Below are 21,721 nucleotides of genomic sequence, written 5' to 3'. Positions count from 1 at the left end.
TCAGTTTTTATTAAGAAAGAGAGCAGTGCTTGCATCCACGATCCGATGATCGTCGGTCACGGGTAGCTGATGGCAGGAAGGCGGAAGTGGCCCTTCCGTGTCGAGCGAAGGTAGTCGTTGACAGCAAGTAACAGGTCAATGGCCAGGACGGGGGAGCAAAACAGAAACGGGGCCAGAAAAGAGGTCGGCAAAAGGTATCAGGCAGGAAACAGGGCAAAACAGGTCGATGGCCGGGACGGAGGAGCAAAAGCAGAAACGGGTCCAGAAAAAGGTCGGCAACAGGTATCAGGCAGGAAACAGGGCAGGATCATGTCGGAGAGTACAAAAGCTTGCCTAGCTGAGAGCATAGGTTTGCAGACGGTCTGACGGCTTCCTTTCGGAATACGGGAGTTTAAAAAGAGTCCAACAGCCAATCAGGTCCTGTGGCAGTTGGCGCCAACGGGGCAGCCGCAGGGGCCCCGAATCAGTAATCATGACAAAGTCATGAGCTCTTACCATAACAATGGTTCGTCAATCTGGCTCTAAAACAAGAGTGTCCACACTTTTCAATTCGCCAGCTCCGTTGAAATTTTGATGCACTTGTTTCAAGTTAGTCATGTCGGTTGTATTGATATTTTATTCATTTATTGTAAAAAGAATAAACACCAACTGTGTTAACTTTGAGACCCCTGGTTTAAACTTTCATCTTAGCCCGGTGGCCTCAAACTGTCATCCCACAGGCCACGATTGGTCCCCAGGCTGCGTGTTTGAGACCCCCGGTCAAGCGCCAAAGTTAAAAGTCCGGATGAGAACTCGGGATTCTTTCTCCGGCCGCAGATGGCCTCGGACGAACAAATATTTGAAGAGTATTTCATCTTCTGTATAAATATTTATGAGCGGAGCGGGTCACAACGCTGACGCGGCTCTTTAGCATGCAAATGTCCATATGGGCTCGATCTTCATGAAATAGAAATAACGTTTCCACCAATCAGAAGCCACGTCACCGGGTCAGGTTGCCAAAAACCACAAGGAATATTGAGAGAGTATCAAAATTTGAAGACTTGCTTCATAAGCTGCCACGGTTTGACTTTGAGCCGCGCTGCGGCTGATTGGCCGACTGTGGGTCATGTGACTATGATGCATATTCAGGGTGATGTAAATATGCAATCGTGTCACATAGATATCCACGCTACAGAATGAAGACCGGGCGATGGGTTTTCCAGGGGCGATACCGATTTACAGAAATAACGAAAGGACGACGATAACCGATATTTGGAGCCGACATTTGTTTGCTATAAAAGCTTAAAAATTGGTGTCATTCGTTTTTAATAATGCAAAAAACAAAGAATTGTTGTTACAAATTCAAATAAAACTTGAATAGCTCTCTGAAGCCTTTAACAGTAAATAAATTAGTATTGCAACCAATGTTCCCTCTCAGCGCACAAGAAAATCTAGCCGGCTCACAAAAATCAGGGCTCGAAATTTCTAATTAAGAAGCGAATTAAGTCAAAGTTACAGTGCATGAAGGTCAAAATACACGGGTTCCCCCGACGCTGTTTTTTAAATGCGGTATTTTGAAGTCAAGGTCGAAGTAGAACGAAGTTGAGTAAAGTCAGTAGAGTTTGTCGAGAACAGGCTTCTTCGGCTCGGCTCACTAAAAGGAACCGGCTCTTTTTCGGGTCCTAAACGGCTCTTCGGGTTGTTTTTGCTTCTTTAATCCCAACACAACTAAATATTATGTAAAATTATGCACAAAAAGACTTAAAGGAAGGGGGAATAGAACAAAAAAGAAAAAAATACCAAAATGAAAAAGTAGAGAGCTGAGAGAAAAAAGAAACAAAAGGAAGAGAAAAAAGAAGGACAAATTCAGAAAAAGCCAGAAAAAAAGTAAATAGAGAACAAAAACAAAAACACACAATCACAATGAGATGTTTTTAAAGGAATTAAAAAAGAAGAAAAAGTTTGTGTTGCATTCAAATAATTTCCAATCATACCAAGTCAATCTTGTTGCCAACATTGTACTTCCACTCAAAAATGTGATGAAGTACAGTTCTGTATCTTAAAACTGACTAAATAAGCCCCCCAAAATGCTAATATTATGTGAGAAAATCTACCAGGAAAAAAAAGAAATGGAAATCTTGTGAAAGAATTGTAAAAACAAATGACGTTTGTACGTACATTAATGAATTCATTCAAAAGTGAAAAATAATTTTGCATTGCCGGAAACTCGGCAAAATGTAACTTGATGTCAAGTTTTGGACATGTTTGATCATGACTTAGTTGCCACATTTGGGATTGCTGTTGCTCACTGTTGTTTCAAGCGTTGCTCACCCACTTTGTGTAAAGGCTCAGACCCGGGGAAAATTACAGGGGACATTGATTGCAACACAACTAACTCAACTAATCTTTAACTAAAACCAAAAACTAACAGTGCAGCATTTCGCATAAAGGTACCTAAAAACTTAAACAGCTCCCTGTTTTTTGTTTTTTTTACTTAAAGCAATACAAATGTCGATACAACCGACATAACTACTTTGAAACAAGAGGTGCATTCAAATTTCTACGGAGCTGGCTAATTGAAAAGTGTGGTCACTCCTGTTTTAGAGCCATATTGAGGAACCATTGTTATGATAAGAGCTCATAACTTCCGCTTTAGCTTAAGCGTGCTTTTTATGCTCTCTCTCAATCACAAACACACACGCTTGATGGACAAACAAAATGTAATGATAAGGGCTAATATATCAGTCTCCACCTGAACATGCTTCCTTAAAACAAGTAAACGACACTCTTTACGCTATCTCTTAAGTGCACTTTTCTACAACGGACTAAGGCATGTCGGGACGAGTTAGCAGAGATCACGTTGTTCCTGCTTCAGTGGCTCCGCACCCCGGTCACTTATCCAATCAGAAGGTGTGGGGTGGGTAGCGTCCAAGAAAGGGGAGAGGAGCAGGAGAGATGGAGAGCAAGACTCTGCTGCATCTGAGCATAAATAACCCAGTTGTAAATACATTTTTTAGGCCCGTCGGATTAAAAAAATGCCGATAACGATATCTGTCGAATTCCCAAATATTGGTGCCGCTAATCGGCCCGCCTAATAATCGGTTGACCTCTGCTATAGAATCTAGATGTTCATGAATATTGACAACTGATCCAGAGTGATGTTGTCCCTTCTAATCCATTTCCCGATTCTCTTGTGGTCTTCCCTTCCTGAGCTTCCTGCGTCCTCACAACACCTAAAAACAAATCCCACCAACCCGATCCGCCAACATCCTTTTCCTCCTCCCGGCTATCCACCTTAAAGCTGCAGTCGGCATTTTGTGTACTGTATCTTTAAGATGGTGGAGCAAAGGAAGTCTCTCAGCTTTAATGTGAGCCGCGGGGTTTGTTCTGGAAGTGGCGGGAGCGTGCAGGAGGTGCAAAATAACCGTCTGGCTTGTTTTGTTTGACAATACCAACCATATTTTTCGGACTGTAAGTCCTTCAGGAGTATAAGTCGCACCAGCCAAAAATTGTATAATTAAGGAGGAAACATGTATATGTAAGTGGCACCCAGAGTATAAGAGCAGCTTCAGCGACATGGGGCTCTTTAACTCCACCCGGGGGAGTAAAAGCCCACATTAAACCCCACCCCCACATTTGTATATTACCCTATTTTCCGTATTACTATTCAAATACTCTTTATCCACACATTATATTGTGAGTGAGTCAGGGTCAAAAAGCTTGCCTAGCTGAGGTTTGCAGACGGACTGACAACCGGTGACAGGAAGACGGGGGTATAAAAAGTGACAAGGAGGGAGTATGAGTCGCACCCCCAGCCAAACTGTGAAAAAAAAAATACAATACTCGACTTATTGGAATTGACCGACGCGAGCCGCATCCGATCGTTAACATACAATTTTCGACGGCCGTTTTCCCGTCAACCTTCAACCAGAAAAAAAAGGGAGCTGATCGATTATCTTTCACAGGTATTCACTTTCCGCTTCTGAGAACGTGAACGTCGAAACAGAATGCTGTTCGGCGAGTGTGTGAAATGGAAAGCTTCAGACCGGCTTTTAGCGTTAGCAGCGTTGCACCGCCATTGCATATCCGCGTAAACAAAGCCCGAGGCGGAGTCGCTGTCAGGATGAAGAAGTCATTAAGGAACAATTACACGCCCCCTTGAGCTCGTACTCGCTCCTGCTAATTACTCAACTCCTTTTGACTTTATTAAAGGAGCAACTCTTGGCTACAACTTCAACTACTTTTCTTTTCCGTCGGACTTCACGCAATATACCCGCCTCTAGACGTGGGATGTTTTGCTGGTCCACGCGTCTACTCCCTCTCCTGGAATGTCGCATTGCAAGGCTAACACGTCGGTGTGAGATTACGATTGGGTTTTGGTTATGTTTTTGTGATCCCGTTTTTTTTTTTTACCTGCTGAAAATGTTGAAGTTTGGCTATTGTGTTATTACCAGTGTTCTGGTTTGCTGGCGTCCCTGCGTCCTCGACGCATGATTTTTGCTGGGGATGCATAGTGTCAAAGCAACGTGCGTCCCCCGGATGCAAAATTGTCATTATTATCTGATTACCGTATTTTCCGCACTATAAGGCGCGCCTAAAAGCCTTTATTTTTTTCAAAAGCTGACCATGCGCCTTATAATACAGTGCGCCTTATTTATGGATCAATATTAAATCCCAAAGTTTTCCAACTAACTTGCAGCCGCCGACTCGATTTTCCCCCGAACACCAAGTAGTCCGCGATGTATGCTGGGATTTATTTACCGGCGTTTCATTGGCTAACCAATGTGTCAATCATCAGTTGAATCGATCACTATTGGCTAAAGTTATTCGGAGGTCAAGGGGACGATCCTTTTTGTCATTTACAGGCTGGCATTGGCTTAAACGGCAAAACAAAGCCTGCAATTGGCCGAAAAAGATGAATGCGTATAGCACGTGGCTGACAGCATAGAGAAAGTATTTTTTTCTATTCTGTATTTGTAAATATTTTATTCTCCTGGATTTACTAAACTCACGGATATAAGAGGACCACGGCTGCACATTATTATGAACACAACGACTTCGGTGAGCTACTCCGGGTTTTATATTGTCCCTGTATCTTGTTTCAGACTGAACTCGATGTTTCTGTGATAAGCGGTGCAGATAATGGATGGAATGGAGTGTCTATTTTTAAATTAAACTCAATAACAAGTGTTTATTGTCATATGCACAGTAAAGTTGCGAGCAAAAAAGAAAATAGAAACTAAGGAATGGTTGGCATTTCTTGAATCCCAAGACTTTAGCCTTCCGAATGATATTTGAAATGATGCATTTGAGTGACATCGTACGGACACCGCATCCGCACGTGTTCTCGACACGTATTTGCTTCTTTGCAAGCTTTGGGAATGTTAAGGGGGTAAGAAGTTGGACTGAACTATCTGACTGTTTTGTCGACGTTCCCATTGTAGCGCCTTATAATCCGCTGCGTCTTATGTATGTCAAAAATAGGACCAAAAACTGTTTTTTCGGGGTGCGCCCTATAACCCGGTGCGCCTAATAGTGCGGAAAATACGGTACTTTGATTTTTAACAAAGATTTACCGCACTCCAAACTTTTGGTCAGGCAGATCCGCCATTGTTGTTTTGGTCTCGCGGTTCGAGTTTTCGTCCGCACGCCGATCTCGGTAAACGGGATCTCGTTGCTTCGAGATGATGTCATTGTTGTGGTGGTTGTCGTCAAGGGAAGGTGAAAATCAACACAAAATTGGTCATTTCTTCAGTGTCATTCATAAGTCGAAACATAATGCCGAAAGTGATAACAACGGCAATAATTCCGGCACGAATAAACGGCGGAGAAATTCTTCGCTAGGAAAACACGAGAGGCAAGGAAAACACGTGTGTTGAAGCGAACGACTCGACGGAAGAAAATAAACAAAATAATACCCCTAAGCAAGATAAGGACTTTTCTGCCAAAATGGACTTAATTTTATTCCTGGTGACGCTATGAGAAGGATGATAATGGATTGGACCTTGAGAAGGCATTACAACTGTGGCGGGACAGCAAACCACGAAGAATATATGAACTGAAAAATCTGAAGTGATAACTGCTTTGTATTACCAATTAACTGTGATGATTAAAACTGCATGAATATATAGACTAATATTTCAGCAATATTATTTTGTATTATGTACAATATTTTTGTGAACTGAAAAATCGGAAGTGATAACTGATTTGTATTCCCAATAAACTGTGATGATTAAAACGGAATGAATATATAGATTTATATGATATATTTGTCGCCGATTTACAATTTCAAGCTCGATAAGACAAAATATTGGGGAGCCATAGATCTCTGTTAGGACCCATAGATTTTTGAGCATGCCAGTCCCCGGGACCCATCGCTTTTCACAGGCCAAATAAACACAGTATTACTATATTACAACCAGATACCAAAGTAGTACAAGAAGCGTCATTGATTACTTATGCCTGTTAGAAATCAAATTGACCAGAAAATCACAATTACTCTTTACTGGTGAGCTATTTTTTAACCAGTCTGCGGGAAGGGCGTTGGTGACCCCCGATCTAAATCGTCCCTCAATGGTTTATAAGAGAGTCGTGATTTCCAAAGCTGTCAATGTGAAATTTGCTGTTGGCGGAAAAAAATCTAGAATTACATCGATTAGAACATTACCAAATTCAAATTGAACTAAACCTTGCAAAGCAAAATTATTGAAAAATATTCATTTTAATTAAAACAAATGTACAAACAGTGGCTTGCGAAACTATTTGGCCCCCTTAAACTTTGTGACCTTTTTGACCACAATTTAAAGTTCAAACTTAAAGATATAAAACTGTCATTTCTTGTGAAGAATCAAAAATAAGTGGGACACAATCGTGAAGTGGAACACACTTTATTGGATATTTTCAACTTTTTTAACAAATAGAAAACAAAAAAGTTGGTGTGCAAAATGATTCAGCCCCATTGAGTTTATACTTTGTAGCGCCACCCTTTGCTGCGATGAGAGCTGGGGTATGTCTCTATCAGTTTTGCACATCGAGAAACTGATATTTTGGCCCATTCCTCCTTGCAAAACAGCTCGAACTCAGTGATGTTGGAGGAAAAGTGTTTGTGAACAGCAGTTTTCAGTTCTTTCCAGATTCTCAATTGGATTGAGGTCTGGACTTTGACTTGGCCATTCCAACAGCTTGATTTTTGTGAAACTGTTCCATTGTAGCTTTTGCTTTATGTTTTGGATTATCGTCTTGTTGGAAGACAAATCTCCGTCCCAGATTCCGTCAGGTTCTCTTCCAGAATTTGGCTCCATCTATCTTCCAATCTATTTTACCCATATTCCCTGTCCCTGCTGAAGAAAAGCAGGCCCAAACAATGATGCTGCCACCCCCATGTTTGACGGTGAGGATGGTGCGTTGAGGGTGATGAGCTGAGCTGCTTTTACGCCAAACGTAACGTCTCGCATTGATGCCAAAAAGTTTGATTTTGGTCTCATCTGACCAGAGCACCTTCTTCCACATGTTTGGTGGCTTGTGGCAAACTTTTTATGGATATCTTTAAGAAATGGCTTCCTTCTTGCTACTCTTCCATAAAGGCCAAGTTTTTTTTAGAGAGTGACAATTTTCTTCTTTTTAGAAATACAATGAGAATTTTCTTGTCATTGATTACAATGTAATGAACACTGTTTACAAGGACATGAGACGCGGCCCACTTAGCGATTAACTGTTATATTATTAAAATAATTTAAAGAAGAAAAAAGGAAAACAAATAAAGAAATACTAGTGTCTTTGTCCTTCACTGCAAAAAGTAGCATGACTAAAAATAAAACTATCTCTATTTTCACTCAATTTATTCAGTCCCCTTAGGGAAATTTATTTTCACCGACTGTACCGAAAAATGAAGTCGCCAAACTAAAAAAACCTTTTGGCCTTCTCCACAATTTTTGATACCTCCAACCTTTTTCAAACTGAGAGCGACTTTTTGTTCCTCATTAACGAAAAGGACACCTACTTTGATATAAGTTTCTAAAATAGCAACTAGATGGCTCGCTAAATAGCTAAAAAGGTAGCTCGATAGTTAGCTTGAAAGGTAAATAGGTAAAACACTAAAAGGAAGCCTGCTAGCTAGCTAAAAGAATAAAGTTAAGCTTGATAATTAGCTAAATATGCAAAATGTAAGCAAGATGGCATGCAAAAAATGTAAAAAGCTAGATAGCTATAAAGGTAGGAAGATAGCTACAAAGCTAAAGAATAGCTAGTAAGCTAGCTAAAAGAATAAAAAGCCATCCAAATAGCTGTATAGACAACTAAAAGTAAAGGTAGATAGCTAGCTAAAAAGAAAGCAAATATTTAGCTGAAAAATACCAAAAATGTAAAATGTTAGCAATATAGCATGCAAAAACATATAAAAAGCGAGCTCTACAGCTTGCTAAATAGCTAAGAAAGTAGGAAGATAGCTAGCTACGAATCTAAAAAAAATAGCTAGTTAACTAGCTAAAAGAATAAAAAGCCATCTAAATAGCGATATAGACAACTCTAAATAAAGGTAGATGGTTAGCTGAAAAGGGATCCAAAATGTAGCTAGATAACTAGTAAAAAAAAAGGTCAAATATTAGCAGGATAGCATGCAAAAACATGGAAAAAGCTAGCTAGTCAGCTTGCTAAATAGCTAAGAAAGTTAGAAGATATCTAGCTACGAAGCTAAAAAATAGCTAGTTAGCTAGCTAAAAGAATAAAAAGCCATCTAAATAGCGATATAGACAACTCTAAATAAAGGTAGATGGTTAGCTGAAAAAGAATCCAAAATATAGCTAGATAACTAGTTAAAAAAAAAGTTCAAATGTTAGCAGGATAGCATGCTAAAACATGTAAAAAGCTAGCTAGACAGCTTGCTAAATAGCTAAGAAAGTTGGAAGATAGCTAGCTACGAAGCTAAAGAAATCGCTAGTTAGCTAGCTGAAAGAATAAAAAGCCATCTAAATAGCGATATAGACAACTCTAAATAAAGATAGATCGCTAGCTAAAAACGAAGTAAAAATTTAGCTACATAACTAGCAAAAAAAGGTAAAATGTTAGCCTGATAGCATGCAAAAAAATATATAAAAAGCTAGCTAGATAGCTTGCTAGATGGCTAAAAAGGTTTTTTCCCCTGTTTTTTTTTTCTACTTTTTAAAAAATTCCTTTAAAAAAGAAATTTTCCCAGCCGTTACTTTTTTCTTTTTGTTCTCTATTTACTTTTTTCCTTTTCTTTCTTTTCTTTTTTTCTGTTTCTTTTTCTGATTTTTTTTCTTTGTTTTTGTTTCTTTTTTTCTCAGCGTTTCACTACTTTTTCATTTTGGTATTTTTTTCTTTTTTGTTCTATTCCCCCTTCCTTTAAGTCATTTTGTGCACAATTTTACATGATATTTGGTCGTGTAGGGATGAAAGAAGCAAAAACAACCTGAAGAGCCGTTTAGGACCCGAAAGAGCCGGTTTCTTTTTAGTGAGCCGAGCCGAAGAAGCCGGTTCTGGAAAAACTCTACTGACTTTACTCAACTTTGACCTTGACTTCCAAATACCGCATTTAGAACACAGCGCCAGGGGAACCTTTGTATTTTGACTTTCATGCACCGTAACTTTGACTTAATTTGCTTCTTAATTAGCAATTTGGAGCCCTGATTTTTGTGAGCCGGCTCGATTTTCTTGTGCGCAGAAAAGCTCTGGGTGGTTCGCAATTGCGCACACACGCAGCTTAGAGGGAAATTTTCCGTTCAGCCTTCCCCACAAATTTAATATCATCTCCGTAAACATCCATAAATGCTGTATGAGGATTCCCAAAACAGGCGTTGTCAATCACTCAAGCGCTTGTCAAGTCCTGCCACACTTTCTGCGTCTCGTGACTCTCAAGGCCTGGGAGTCACTCAGACTTAGGAAAACATCCCCGACACGCTTTGATTTCTTTTCCCGCTTTGTTGACGGAACGCAAAGAGACACGGCTCTCTTTTCATTTCCAGCGATTGAGGTTCGTCCCCCAGCCACGCGTCGGGGACGTGTGCCGGCATTTGATACTTTGCGTCTTCAAAACCTCGTCTCCGGTGAGGTTGTGTCTGTCACCGCTTGGCTTTTTTTCTGTCGATTATTTTTGTTTTTACGGAAACGCCGGTTGTTGCTTCTTTTCGAGAACACCTCGAGTTTCTCAGTGTAAATGTGTGATTATTTCAAAAGGAATGATAGATAGATACTTTATTATTCCCCTAGGGAAATTCACACTTCCGGCAGGATCCTTTTGTTCTTCATTAACAGATGAACAGGATGGCCTCGGGGTGCTGTGTTGTAGTTTAGCAACAGCGGAGCGGATGAGGTCACACGCTAGTCCAAAAGTTCGACGTCCCTGTAGCAGATGGAAATCTTTGTGCCCAGGGTTACACCGCCTCGTGTTCACGTAGATAGCGAGTCCGCCTCCTCTCCGCTTCCCGCAGGCTTTAGTGTCTCCGTCTGCTCTAACAGCGCTGAAGCCGGGTAGCTCCACGTTAGCATCCAGGATGCTAGACGTGAGCCACGGATCAGTAAAACACAGCAGACTGCACTCCCTGTACGCTTGGTTTTTCACCAGCACAGCCAGTTCGTCGGTCTTATTTCGTAGAGAGTTCACATTTCCCATGATTACGGACGGTACCGAAGACTCATAACGCCGCTAGCCGCTTAGCTAGCTCCGGCTCTGCATCCACGATGGGGCCCCTTCATCACGCTAGCACATAAATTATTCAGGGCAAGGAGTTGATTCCTCGGATAAACGAATGTTTGTGTGTTAAAACCCATAACCATAGGATAGAAAGTAATCGTCAAACGAGACCCCGGTTGTTAGCATTATGAGTTAGCATAAAGTTTTTAACCCAGAGAGATGTAGCTGTCATTTTTTTACTTGGTTCTGTGGGGAGACTCCGCCCCCCCCACACCTCCGATACTGGCAAGTTCATTTGAGATGGGCCCATAACCGTTAGCAACAAGGATATGCCTAGGGGAGGTCTAAAATTCACATTCATGCTAATAACATAGTAATAACACTGTTATTACACTTTAAAAACATTTAAAATGTACATTTTCAAAAGAATGAGCCATTCTATTTGAATTGGCCCATCCGGAATGCATTGAGCCCATTCAATTTGCTGAGTCGTTAGCATGTTAGCATTGGAAAAAATTTTCAGCATGAAGTAGTTAGCATTTAGCCGTTAGAATCACTTTTTAACACGTATCCATTAGCATAACTCATCAACTTGTACCCTATTAGCATAGTTTGTAAATATGAAGTTGTTAAAATATAGCCATTACCAAATATTTTTAGCATGAAGCAGTTAGCATTTAGCCGTTAGCATCACTTTTTAGCATGTATTTGTTAGCATAACTCCTCAACACATATCCATTAGCATAGTTTGTAAATATGAAGTCGTTAAAATATAGCCTTTAGCAAAAAAAATTAGCATGAAGAAGTTAGCATTTAGCCGTAAGCATCACTTTTTGGCATGTTTCCATTAGCATAACTCATTAACATGAGGCCATTAGCATAATTTGTAAATATGAAGTCGTTAAAATACATTGATAAGCCGCACCTGTCTATAAGCCGCACGATCCCACATTAAAACATGGAAGACGGTAGAGTACCGACTGACTTTTGATAAACAAAAAACGTTTCCGTACGATGTCACCAGCATCACTGCCAATTGTCATTGGAAAGTTTAAACTCTTGGGGTTCAAGATATAAGGACCATTTCAAAATAAAGTCATCACTGTCAAGACCTGAACAGGAAACAGGACCGCGTAACGTTACTCAGTTTTGTTGGAGAAAATAGAAAGGAGCGCATACAAGTGGGATTTCCGTGTCGAGCGATGGCGGTGTCGGGAACGGAAAAAAATGGGTCAATAACCGGGATGGAAGAGCAAAACCGTGGTCGGGATCGGAAACGAGTTGAAAGCAAGGAGAGGAGAGGAGACGTGGTCGAAGGAACGGATCGTTATTCGGGACGGGAGCACAGACGTGGTCGAGATCAAAACAAGCCGTAATTCGGGACGGGAAAACAGACGTGGTCGAGATCAAACAGATCGTAGCGGGAGAAGTACAAGAGCAAAAACACAGTACAGGCGAAAAAGGGCTTGCCGTGTAAAAACGGAGATTCGCAGACGGACCGACCAAAGGGGACTGACGGGACAGCGTTTAAATACTGACAGGGAGCCAATCTGTCAACGAGCTTCAGCTGGTGCCCACGGGCCAGGCCAATTGTGCACCATGGCAACCGTGACAGAGACTAGCGCCACACGGCATGGCCCAATTGGGCGCCATGGCAATCAGTCTGAAACAAGATACCAGAAAACTAAAAAGTAGACGTCACTTTTCAACTTCTTTGAATGCCCGCAGGGCAGCACGCCGGCGCAGTGGTTAGCACGTGTGCGGCACAGTTCTAAGGTCATGGGTTCAAATCCAGCTACCAACCTTCCTGTGTGGAGTTTGCATGTTCTCCCCGTGCTTGTGTGGGTTTCCTCCCACATTCCAAAAACATGCTTGTCAGGTGAATTGGCCGGTCCAAATTGTCCCTAGGTGTGAATGGCCGAGTGAGTTGTCTGTCCCTGTGTGCCCTGTGATTGGCTGGCAACCAGTTCAAGGTGTCCCCTGCCCACTGCCCGTTGATGGCTGGGATGGGCTCCAGCACCCCCGCGACCCTACTGAGGATAAGCGGTACAGATAATGGATGGATGGGTGGATGAATATCCGCGAAAAAGGCTTCATTACATCAAGGACGATCCAGAGAATCTGACGGTGTATAATATTGACTCAAACACACAGATAGAAAAAATCCGCCTAAAAGCATTTCTGCATTGTTGGATATTGCACACTGTAATCTGTTTGTTTTGCCACATAATTTGCATTTATGAATAAACAGACTCCTAAAATGATTCCCAATATGGCAGTTAGCCCTTATCTTTCAATGATGAAGCTCTGTCCATGCTAGTTTTACTCATGTACAAGAGTGAAGTTACATGAAACTTGACACATATATTCCACCCGTCACACTCTTACCTTGACTACTCGGGCGACTTATGTTTTTTCCATCCTTATTATACTCCTGAGCAGTGTTCCCTCTAAGCTGCGTGCGTGCGCAATTGCGCACTGCTCGCACATTCTCAGCGCACAAGAAAATCTAGCCAGCGCACAAAAATCAGGGCACAAAATTACTAATTAAGAAGCGATTTTGATCAAAGTGAAGGTACAAATATACGGGTTCCCCTGACATTGGGTCCTAAATGCGGTATTTTGAAGTCAAGTCAAAGTAGAACGAAGTTGAGTAAAGTTAGTAGAGTTTGTCGAGAACCGGCTTCTTCGGCTCGGCTCACTAAAAAGGAACTGGCTCTTTCGGGTCTTAAACGGCTCTTCAGGTTGTTTTGGCTTCTTTAATCCCAACATGACCAAATATTAAGTAAAATGATGCACAAAATGACTTAAAGGAAGGGGGAATAGAACAAAAAAGAAAAAAAATACCAAAATGAAAAAGTAGTAAAAAGCTGAGAAAAAAAGAAACAAAAGGAAGAGAAAAAAAGGACATTTTTTTTAAAAAGCCAGAAAAAAAGTAACAAAAAAGGTGAAAAAAAACAGGGAAAAAGAAGAAAAAGTTTGTGTTGCATTAAAATAATATCCAATGATATCAAGTGAATCTTGTTGCCAACATTGTACTTCCATTAAAAAAATTTGATTAAATACAGGTTTGTATCGTTGCTAGGTTTAAGTCCCCAACATTTTTAATAAAAGGCTCTGAAATAAAAGAAGACAGAGAATCGGTCATTGAGAATTGCTTATTTTATTAATCATTATAATGAGAGCGGCGGAGACCGGGCTGTTACAAATCTCCTCCCTCACTCTGAAGAAATCTCCGATCTCTCCCTTCTTTTTATCAAGGTTCTTGGTGAAAAACAACTTGAGTTATTGCATATTCCAGGTCAGGGTGCACCCACTGGTATGTGAGACGGACTGCACAAAAAACAACCCATGGCCTTGAACAGCTTACGGCTGAAAACTCTACCAAAGGGCTGAGAACACTTATAACATATTAATGTCAACTGTAGGATAAATATATGTATATCATTCCAACAATCGTGCAACTAAATAAGCCCCCCAAAATGTCTTAAGCGACAAAAGATACCAGGAAAAAAGAGAAATGGAAATCTAGTGAAAGAATTCTTGTAAACACAGATGACGTTTGTAGGCCGTACAACCTTTGCAATCGTACATGAGTCAATTCATTCAAAAGAGAAAAATCATTTTGCATTACCGGAAACTCAGCAAAATGTAACCTGATGTCAAGTTTTGGACATGTTTGATCATGACTTAGTTGCCACACTTGGGATTGCCGTTGCTCACTGTTGTTTCAAGCGTTGCTCACCGACTTTGTGTGAACGCTCAGATCCGGGCAAAATTACAGGGAACATTGCTCCTGAGCGACTTATAGTCCGAAAAATAAGTCTACTTGTTTTGTCCGAGTGGGACTTGAGTTTGACTTTCCATTTGGTGACACGAAGGATTCATTGAGAACGAAATTTGGACGGAGAAAGCAGAAAAAAACCAGAGCATCTCTTACGGTCTTCTCGGATGCTGCGGGTTTATTTTCTCCGCGTCGTCTCTATCCGTCAGCAGACGTCTGACACTTTGGGGCCCGCAAAGCCTCATGGGAAAAGACGTGGTTGTCTGCCACGGTTGCCGTGGCGACCGTTTTCCCCCTCTGCCGCGGGTTTCACACTTCTGTCTGCACGCTTCTCTGAAGTCATCTAGATTCCGCTCGACGGTTCCTCAACGTCAATGCGATGCGAGACTTTATTTGAAAATATATTAAAATGTCTCCCTAAAGTAGGCGCTGTTTGGAGCCGGGGGCCACTTTGGGTTAAAAAATTGGGCCTATCATTTTCCTTGATATAGTATGCATTTACATCGCACTTTTCAAGTCACTGAAGACCTCCCGATGCGCTTTACAATGTGCTTCACACTCACACGCCAATAGTTTGGTGTCATGATTACTGACGTGAATCAACCGGGCTCTGATTGGCTCCCTGTCCCTATTACATCCACTCCTATCCGTCCCCTTTGGTCAATCCGTCTGCGAACCTCAGTTAACACTAGGCAAGCCGTTTCCGACCCTGACTCCCAGCTGTTATTTGCTCCCGTCCGTCTCCCGGCTTCGACCCGTTTTTTTATCCTGACCACGTCTGCTCTCTCGTCCCGGCTTACGACCCATTTTATGATCCCGACGACGTCTGCTTTCCCGTCCTGGCTTACGACCCGTTTCCGACCACGCTTTTGCTCTCCCTGTCCTGGCTACCGACCTGTTTTTTTTCAGACCTGACACTGTCATCACTCGCTACGGAAGATCCACTTCCGTATTCGGATCACAATCCGAGGGCGACTTGCTTCCCGCGTCCAGTGAATACCGGATCGTGGGCGCAGCCCATCCTCTTTCTTTCAATAAAACTTGTGGTAAACGTTACGCTATTGGGTCCTGATTCTGTTCTGGTCCTGACAGTATTGGTGTTGAAATTAAAGCAAAATAATATATTACGTCCCTGTTTTAGGCACTATATTTGATATTTGCTCTTGTCGTATTAATGTATTTTCTAGCATTTCCACAGTAGTGTTTTTGCAGTATTTACGTATTTAGTAGTATTTCTGTGGTATTTTGACATATATCCATAGTGGATTTTTTTTCTTATATCTGTAGTATTTTTTAAGTATTACTGTAGTTTTATTTTTGTAGTATTTCTGCAGTAGGTTTTCTGTAGTACCGTATTTTCCGCACTATAAGGCGCACCTAAAAGCCTTTATTTTTTTCAAAAGCTGACCATGCGCCTTATAATACAGTGCGCCTTATTTATGGATCAATATTAAGTCGCAACAAAGGCAAGCAGCCGCCGACTCGATTTTCCCTTAAAGGCGAAGTCGTCCGCGGTGTATGCTGGGATTTATGTACCGCCGTTTCATTGGCTAACAAATGTGTCAATCATCATTTGAATCCATCACTATTGGCTCAAGTTATTCGGAGGTAAAGGGGGCGGATCCTTTTTAATCATTTACAGGCTCGCATAGGCTAAAGGGGCAAAACAAAGCCTGCAATTGGCCGAAAAAGATGAATGTGAATAGCACGTCACCATTATTAGCTAACACATGATTGCTAACCACCAGGGGACTGACTAAAACTAACACAACTGACACCTCAGTGCTAATGCTAACTAGCCGAGGGACTGCCCACAGCTAACAACACGACCTGGAGGACTGACGGGAGAAACTCTGACTGCTAGTTTGATTGGCACCTGAGTCCTAACTATCAAAATGACTGACTAAAGGTAACACTTTTGACGACTAACAAGACAAACAGAACTAGCCCAAAATACAAATTTTTGTTGTGGTTGACTCGACTAACCAGGGCAGGCAACTAGAAATTAGCATGTTGACGTCGTATGTATTTTGATAGCCTTTGTTACGACTTGTAAATAGTTGAAGAGGATTCATCCCAACAGCCCTGAAAAGATGAAAGATGCGCTCCGCTGCTAATTATTAATTATACATCGGTTAGCGTAATGATGATGAGTCGTCATTTTCGGGTCGTTGCGATCGTTAACATCATTTTGGAGGGGCTCGTTTTGACTCCCCTGCAAATATTTTATCCGCAATGCCGTAGCGTCGGACCACCTGCGCGTTAGCACGTGCGCGTATGCTAATGAGGCAAACGCTGGGCAATGTTTTATGCGGGTCCGGGTGGCGGCAACATGGAGGAGGCGTCGCACCCACAGATGGTCCACGAGGTAGACCAAGGTCGTTTACGCATTAGCACTTAGCTGTCAGTTGTGTTATCTTTAGTCAGTCGCTTGGTGGTTAGCGTTCATGTGTTAGCTAATAATGGCGACAGTCACAGTTTGTTTTAATAGCACCCTTAGGACTCAGGTGTTGGCGATTCAAACTAGCAGTCAGAGTTTCTCCCGCCAGTCCTCCAGGTCGTCTTAGTCATGTTAGCTTTGGGCAGTCCCTTGGCTAGTTAGCATTAGCACTTAGGTGTCAGTTGTGTTAGCTTTAGTCAGTCGCTTGGTGGTTAGCATTCATCCATCCATCCATCCATTATCTTCCGCTTGTCCGGGGTCGGGTCGCGGGGGCAGCAGCCTTAAAAGGGAAGCCCAGACGTCCCTCTCCCCAGCCACCTCCTCCACTTCATCCGACGGTATCCCGAGGCGTTCCCAAGCCAGCCGAGAGACATAGTCTCTCCAGCGTGTCCTGGGTTGCCCTCGGGGCCTCCTGCCGGTGGGACGTGCCCGGAACACCTCCCGAGGGAGGCGTCCAGGAGGCATCCTTATCAGATGCCTGAGCCACCTCAACTGGCTCCTCTCGATGCGGAGGAGCAGTTGCTCAACACAGAGTCCCTCCCGGAAAACCCAGACACCCTACGGGGGAAACTCATTTCGGCCACTTGTGTCAGGGATGGTGTTCTTTCGGTCATGACCCAAAGTTCATGACCATAGGTGAGGGTAGGAACGTAGATGGACCGTTAGATCGAGAGCTTTGCCTTTCGGCTGAGCTCCCTCTTCACCACCACGGACCAGTACAGGGTCCGAATGACGGCAGACGCTGCACCGACCCGTTTGTCGATCTTCCGTTCCATCCTACCCTCACTCGTGAACAAGACCCCAAGATACTTGAACTCCTCCACCTGGGGCAAGATCTCATTCATGTGTTTGTTAATAATGGCGACAGTCACAGTTTGTTTTAAAAGCACTCGTAGTTGTAAAAGATGCTAGCTTTAGCAAATCTATGGTTTGTGAGCATTAGAACTGAGGTGTCATGCTTTTTTTCGTTTTTGTTCTATTTCCCCTTCTTTTAAGTCATTTTGTGCACCATTTTACATAATATTTGGTCGTGTGGGGATTATAGAAGCAAAAACAACCCGAAGAGCCGTTTGGGACCCGAAAGAGCCGGTTCCTTTTAGTGAGCCGAGCCGAAGAAGCCGGTTCTCGAAAAACTCTACTGACTTTACTCAACTTCGTTCTACTTCGACCTTACTTCAAAATTCTCTTTCACTTTTGCTCGAGTTTATTAAGTCAGTTTATAACAATTGAAAAAAATAAGAGCCTGGAAGAATGAAAACTAATCTTGCTTTGTTTCCAGGTGTGCGGCGTCCTTCCGAAGTGGACAAGAGCAACCACAGTGTCCACTACACGCTGCTAATCGCCTGTGTCCTGGTGGCCTTCGTTCTGGGTGCCTTCCTTTCCGGCTTCCTGGTGTCCTGCTACTGCAACAAGGCCGGCCACAAGACCCGTAAACTCCCCAAGGACCCCGAAGTCCAGATCCCGCACGCGCTCTCCTTACGCAGCCTAGCCAAGCTCAACGGGCTCCTGGAGGGTGGCGCCGGCAAGGAGGAGAAGCTGGAGGGGTCCTCCCCCAAGATCTACAGTTCCTTGTTCTCCAAAGAGGCGCAGAGGAGAAACGGCCACCACGCCATGTCCATGGGGGACCTTGTCCTGCCGCACCACCAACACTTGCGCTCGTCCTCGGAACTTTCTGGCCTGCCCACGCCCGACTCCACACCCGAACTGCCTATCAAAAGCATGAAGGCCTTCCGCAACCAATGGGAGAAGAACCACAACTGCAACAACGCGTCCCGTCCACCCTCGGCGCACGTGTTCCCTTACGCGCCCTCGCGCCACCCTGACGAGCGCAAAGTCCTCAACGGCGAGCGGCCCCTTCCGCAGCACCCCGGGTACGTTCACAAAGTGATGGAAGTGACCTCATTGGACGAGCTGCTCAAGCATATTCACGAGGGTGGCGGAGCCAAAACGCCGCAACTCATAAGCCCCGTGGTAGGGCAGCGCGCTAACGGAGCCGTGGCCTCAGGTCATCTCCACTTCGCCGGACGCGTCCAGCCCCACATCCCTGAAACGGAATCGGCGCCGTACTATAGCTCGTCCACGCTACCTCGCGACAGCCTTACCCGCCGTATGGACGTACCCCCGGATCCGCCGCCGCAGACGCCGCACACTTCCACGCTAGAACGCCGCCAACCTTCGTCGCAACGGCATCCGTTCATGGGCGCCAACGGGGCAGCGCTCCCCCGACATCACAGCTTCAGTCAGCGTTTGGGCCCCCAGCACCAGCCACCGCCACTTCTAGCACGTATGAACTCGGCAGGGAGCGGCGAGGGCCACTTTCCCCTCCTACCACCTGGGTACTTGGCGCGGTACAACGCCGCGCAGCAGGACGGCCAAATGAGGAGCGGGGGTGTCCGAAGGGCGGCTCCCTTAAAACCCGACGCCCCGCCCAAACCGCTCTTCATCCCCGCCTCCTCGCCCGTTAGCCCGCACGCTCACTTCAACTACTGACACCGTTTCAGACACGGACGGTGCGTCGCTACGCGAGAGATTATCTTTGTACCATATTGGTATCGTCTCTTCTACATGACAAACTGAATTGACTTTTTAGCGACGCAACAGCAGAGTGAGACGGCCGTGTGCAATTTCAAGACCTGACGTTACAGAAACTACACACCATCACACAACCACCACATCATCTTCACCGGAGGTCGGGAAAGTGTGTGGCTCTTTTCATGAGATAAATTTCACTTTTTTAACGCATTAAGGCTGGGAGTGAAACACCATGTTCCTGCTACTTGCAGCAGGAGCGCTGTTGCACTTTCATACCTCTAAGGCTGGTAAGAAGAAATGCCTTTAAGATTTTCTTTCTGTGTCTCTTAGCCAATGAGATGCATCAGCATAAACTTGTCCAGTCTGCCCTACTATTTCCTGGATTATTTTCAGGCGTACAGTTCGAGTTGGACGGGAGTTTGACAGACGGATCGCCGCAGCGTCTGCCGGCATGCAGACCCTGTACCGGTCCGTTGTGGTGAAGCAGGAGCTAAGCCAAAAGGCAAAGCTCTCGATTCATCGTTCGATCTACGTTTACCCTCACCTATGGTCATGAACTGTGGGTCATGACCAAAAGAACAAGTTCCCGGAAACAAGCGGACAAATGGAGTTTCCTCCGCAGGGTGTCTGGACTCTCCCTTAGAAATAAGGTGAGAAGCTCAGTCATCCGAAACGGATTCAGTGTAGGGACGCTGCTCCTCTGCTTTGAGAGGACCTAGCCAAGGTGTCTCGGACATCTGATCAGGATGTCTCCTGGACGCCTCCCTCGTGAGGTGTTCTGGGCATGTCCTACAGCCAGTAGGCCTCGGGGACGACCCAGGACACGCTGGGGAGACTATGTCTCTACGCTAGGAATGTCTAAAGATCCTATTGGATGAGATGTATGAAGTGTCAAGTCTGCCCTACTATTTCCTGGATATTTTTTAAGCGGATAGTTCGAGTTGAACGGGAGTTCGACAGACGGATCGTGGCAGCGTCTGCCGTCATGCAGACCCTGTACCGGTCCTTTGTGGTGAAGCAGGAGCTAGGCCAAAGGGCAAAGCTCTCGATCTACCGGTCGATCTACGTTCCTACCCTCACCTATGGTCATTAACTATGGGTCATGACCAAAAGAACAACACTGCTCCTCTGCGTTGAAAGGACCTAGTTGAGGTGGCCCGGACATCTGATCAGGATGTCTTCTGGAGGCCTCCCTCGTGAGGTGTTCGGGGCATGTCCTACAGGCAGTAGGCCTCGGGACAACCCAGGACACGCTGGGGAGACTATGTCTCTACGCTAGGAATGCGTACAGATACTATTGGATGAGCTGGATGAAGTGGCTGGAGATGAGGAGGTCTGGGCTTCCCTGCTGAGGCTGCTGCCCTCCAGATCCTGAGCCAGCTTGGAATTTAAATATTGCTTCAGCTATGCACATACCGAACTTATCAGGAACAATACAGAGGAAATTAACACAGGTAGCATTTCACTTCAAGCCATACGTGCTCATGAAACATCTATATCTGGCTCACCAGACATAGGTTCCTGACCTCCTGCTACACGGTGGGGCTTTCACTGAAAACAAATCGAAAACCCGACCCCTGATCCACATCCACCGCTCCACAGCATCTACATTGACGGTGACGCTAAGGTCGCACAAAACGGCGCTAATGACTGGAAGCGTCGCCAAGCGTCGCCAACCTTGGTTCTCGTTTTCTCTGCGATGTCGTCGTGTTGCTAACCAGAATGTGTTTCTATTATGCATGTGTGCGTGCGAGTATACCGTATGCGAGTAGAGCCGCATACAGTATATGCTTTCTCCAGTATATATAAATATCTATATCTAAAATAAATGTGCGTGTCGAGTCGTGATGAGAAGATAGCAAGAACGTCATTTTTGTCTTTGCCTTATTATAATCAAAAAAAGCCCTTAAAACCCGAAACCCTAAAAAAAAAGCCCCCAGTACACGCCGACGAATATGTTCCGATAGCAAAATGTTCCTGAAATGACTTGTCAGAAATACCGCGTAATTATTACTAGATTGTCGTTTGTCCTCAGAAATGGATTGAGTTTTTCTTTGCATCAACATTTTTATTCTTCAACGTCTTTTTCGGGGCACTGCTGGAGCAGGCAACTCAACAGTGACTATTTTTATCTTCTTGAAGAGAGGAACGTTGGATTGTTGCTCCTTTGGACCATTCTTCAACGGGAACGTTTTGGACCTGAAGAGGCCGACCCGGAAAAACCAGGACCGTGGAGAGAACGGCGCTTCGTATTGACACACTTTGTGGCTAATGCTTGTAAATAAAGACATACTGACCATACAAAAGGGGCGGGAATTTTTTTCACACTTGTAATAGA

At 44.0% G+C, this 21,721-nt stretch overlaps 1 protein-coding gene across 3 annotated transcripts in view; it reads left to right on the top strand.

The window, feature by feature from the left end:
• sema6cb (semaphorin 6Cb) overlaps positions 1-21,699 on the top strand; it is a 270,038-nt gene extending 248,339 nt beyond the window's left edge. For 2 of the 3 annotated variants that reach the window (XM_088327668.1, XM_088327667.1), the window contains one exon: positions 18,131-21,699. In XM_088327668.1, the coding sequence (XP_088183794.1) occupies positions 18,131-19,341 (1,211 nt within the window). In that variant the 3' untranslated portion in view covers positions 19,342-21,699. The remainder of the gene's footprint in view (positions 1-18,130) is intronic. The other variant, XM_088327669.1, reaches the window with a different exon arrangement.
• Positions 21,700-21,721: the final 22 nt, after the last annotated feature.

This window comes from Urocampus carinirostris, chromosome 2 (assembly GCF_059441175.1).
Source record: "Urocampus carinirostris isolate Australia breed hairy pipefish chromosome 2, RoL_Ucar_1.0, whole genome shotgun sequence".
NCBI classification, from domain to species: Eukaryota; Metazoa; Chordata; class Actinopteri; order Syngnathiformes; family Syngnathidae; genus Urocampus; species Urocampus carinirostris.
The sequence above is the reverse complement of the archived record's forward strand: the minus strand, read 5'-3'. Positions and strand labels throughout refer to the sequence as shown.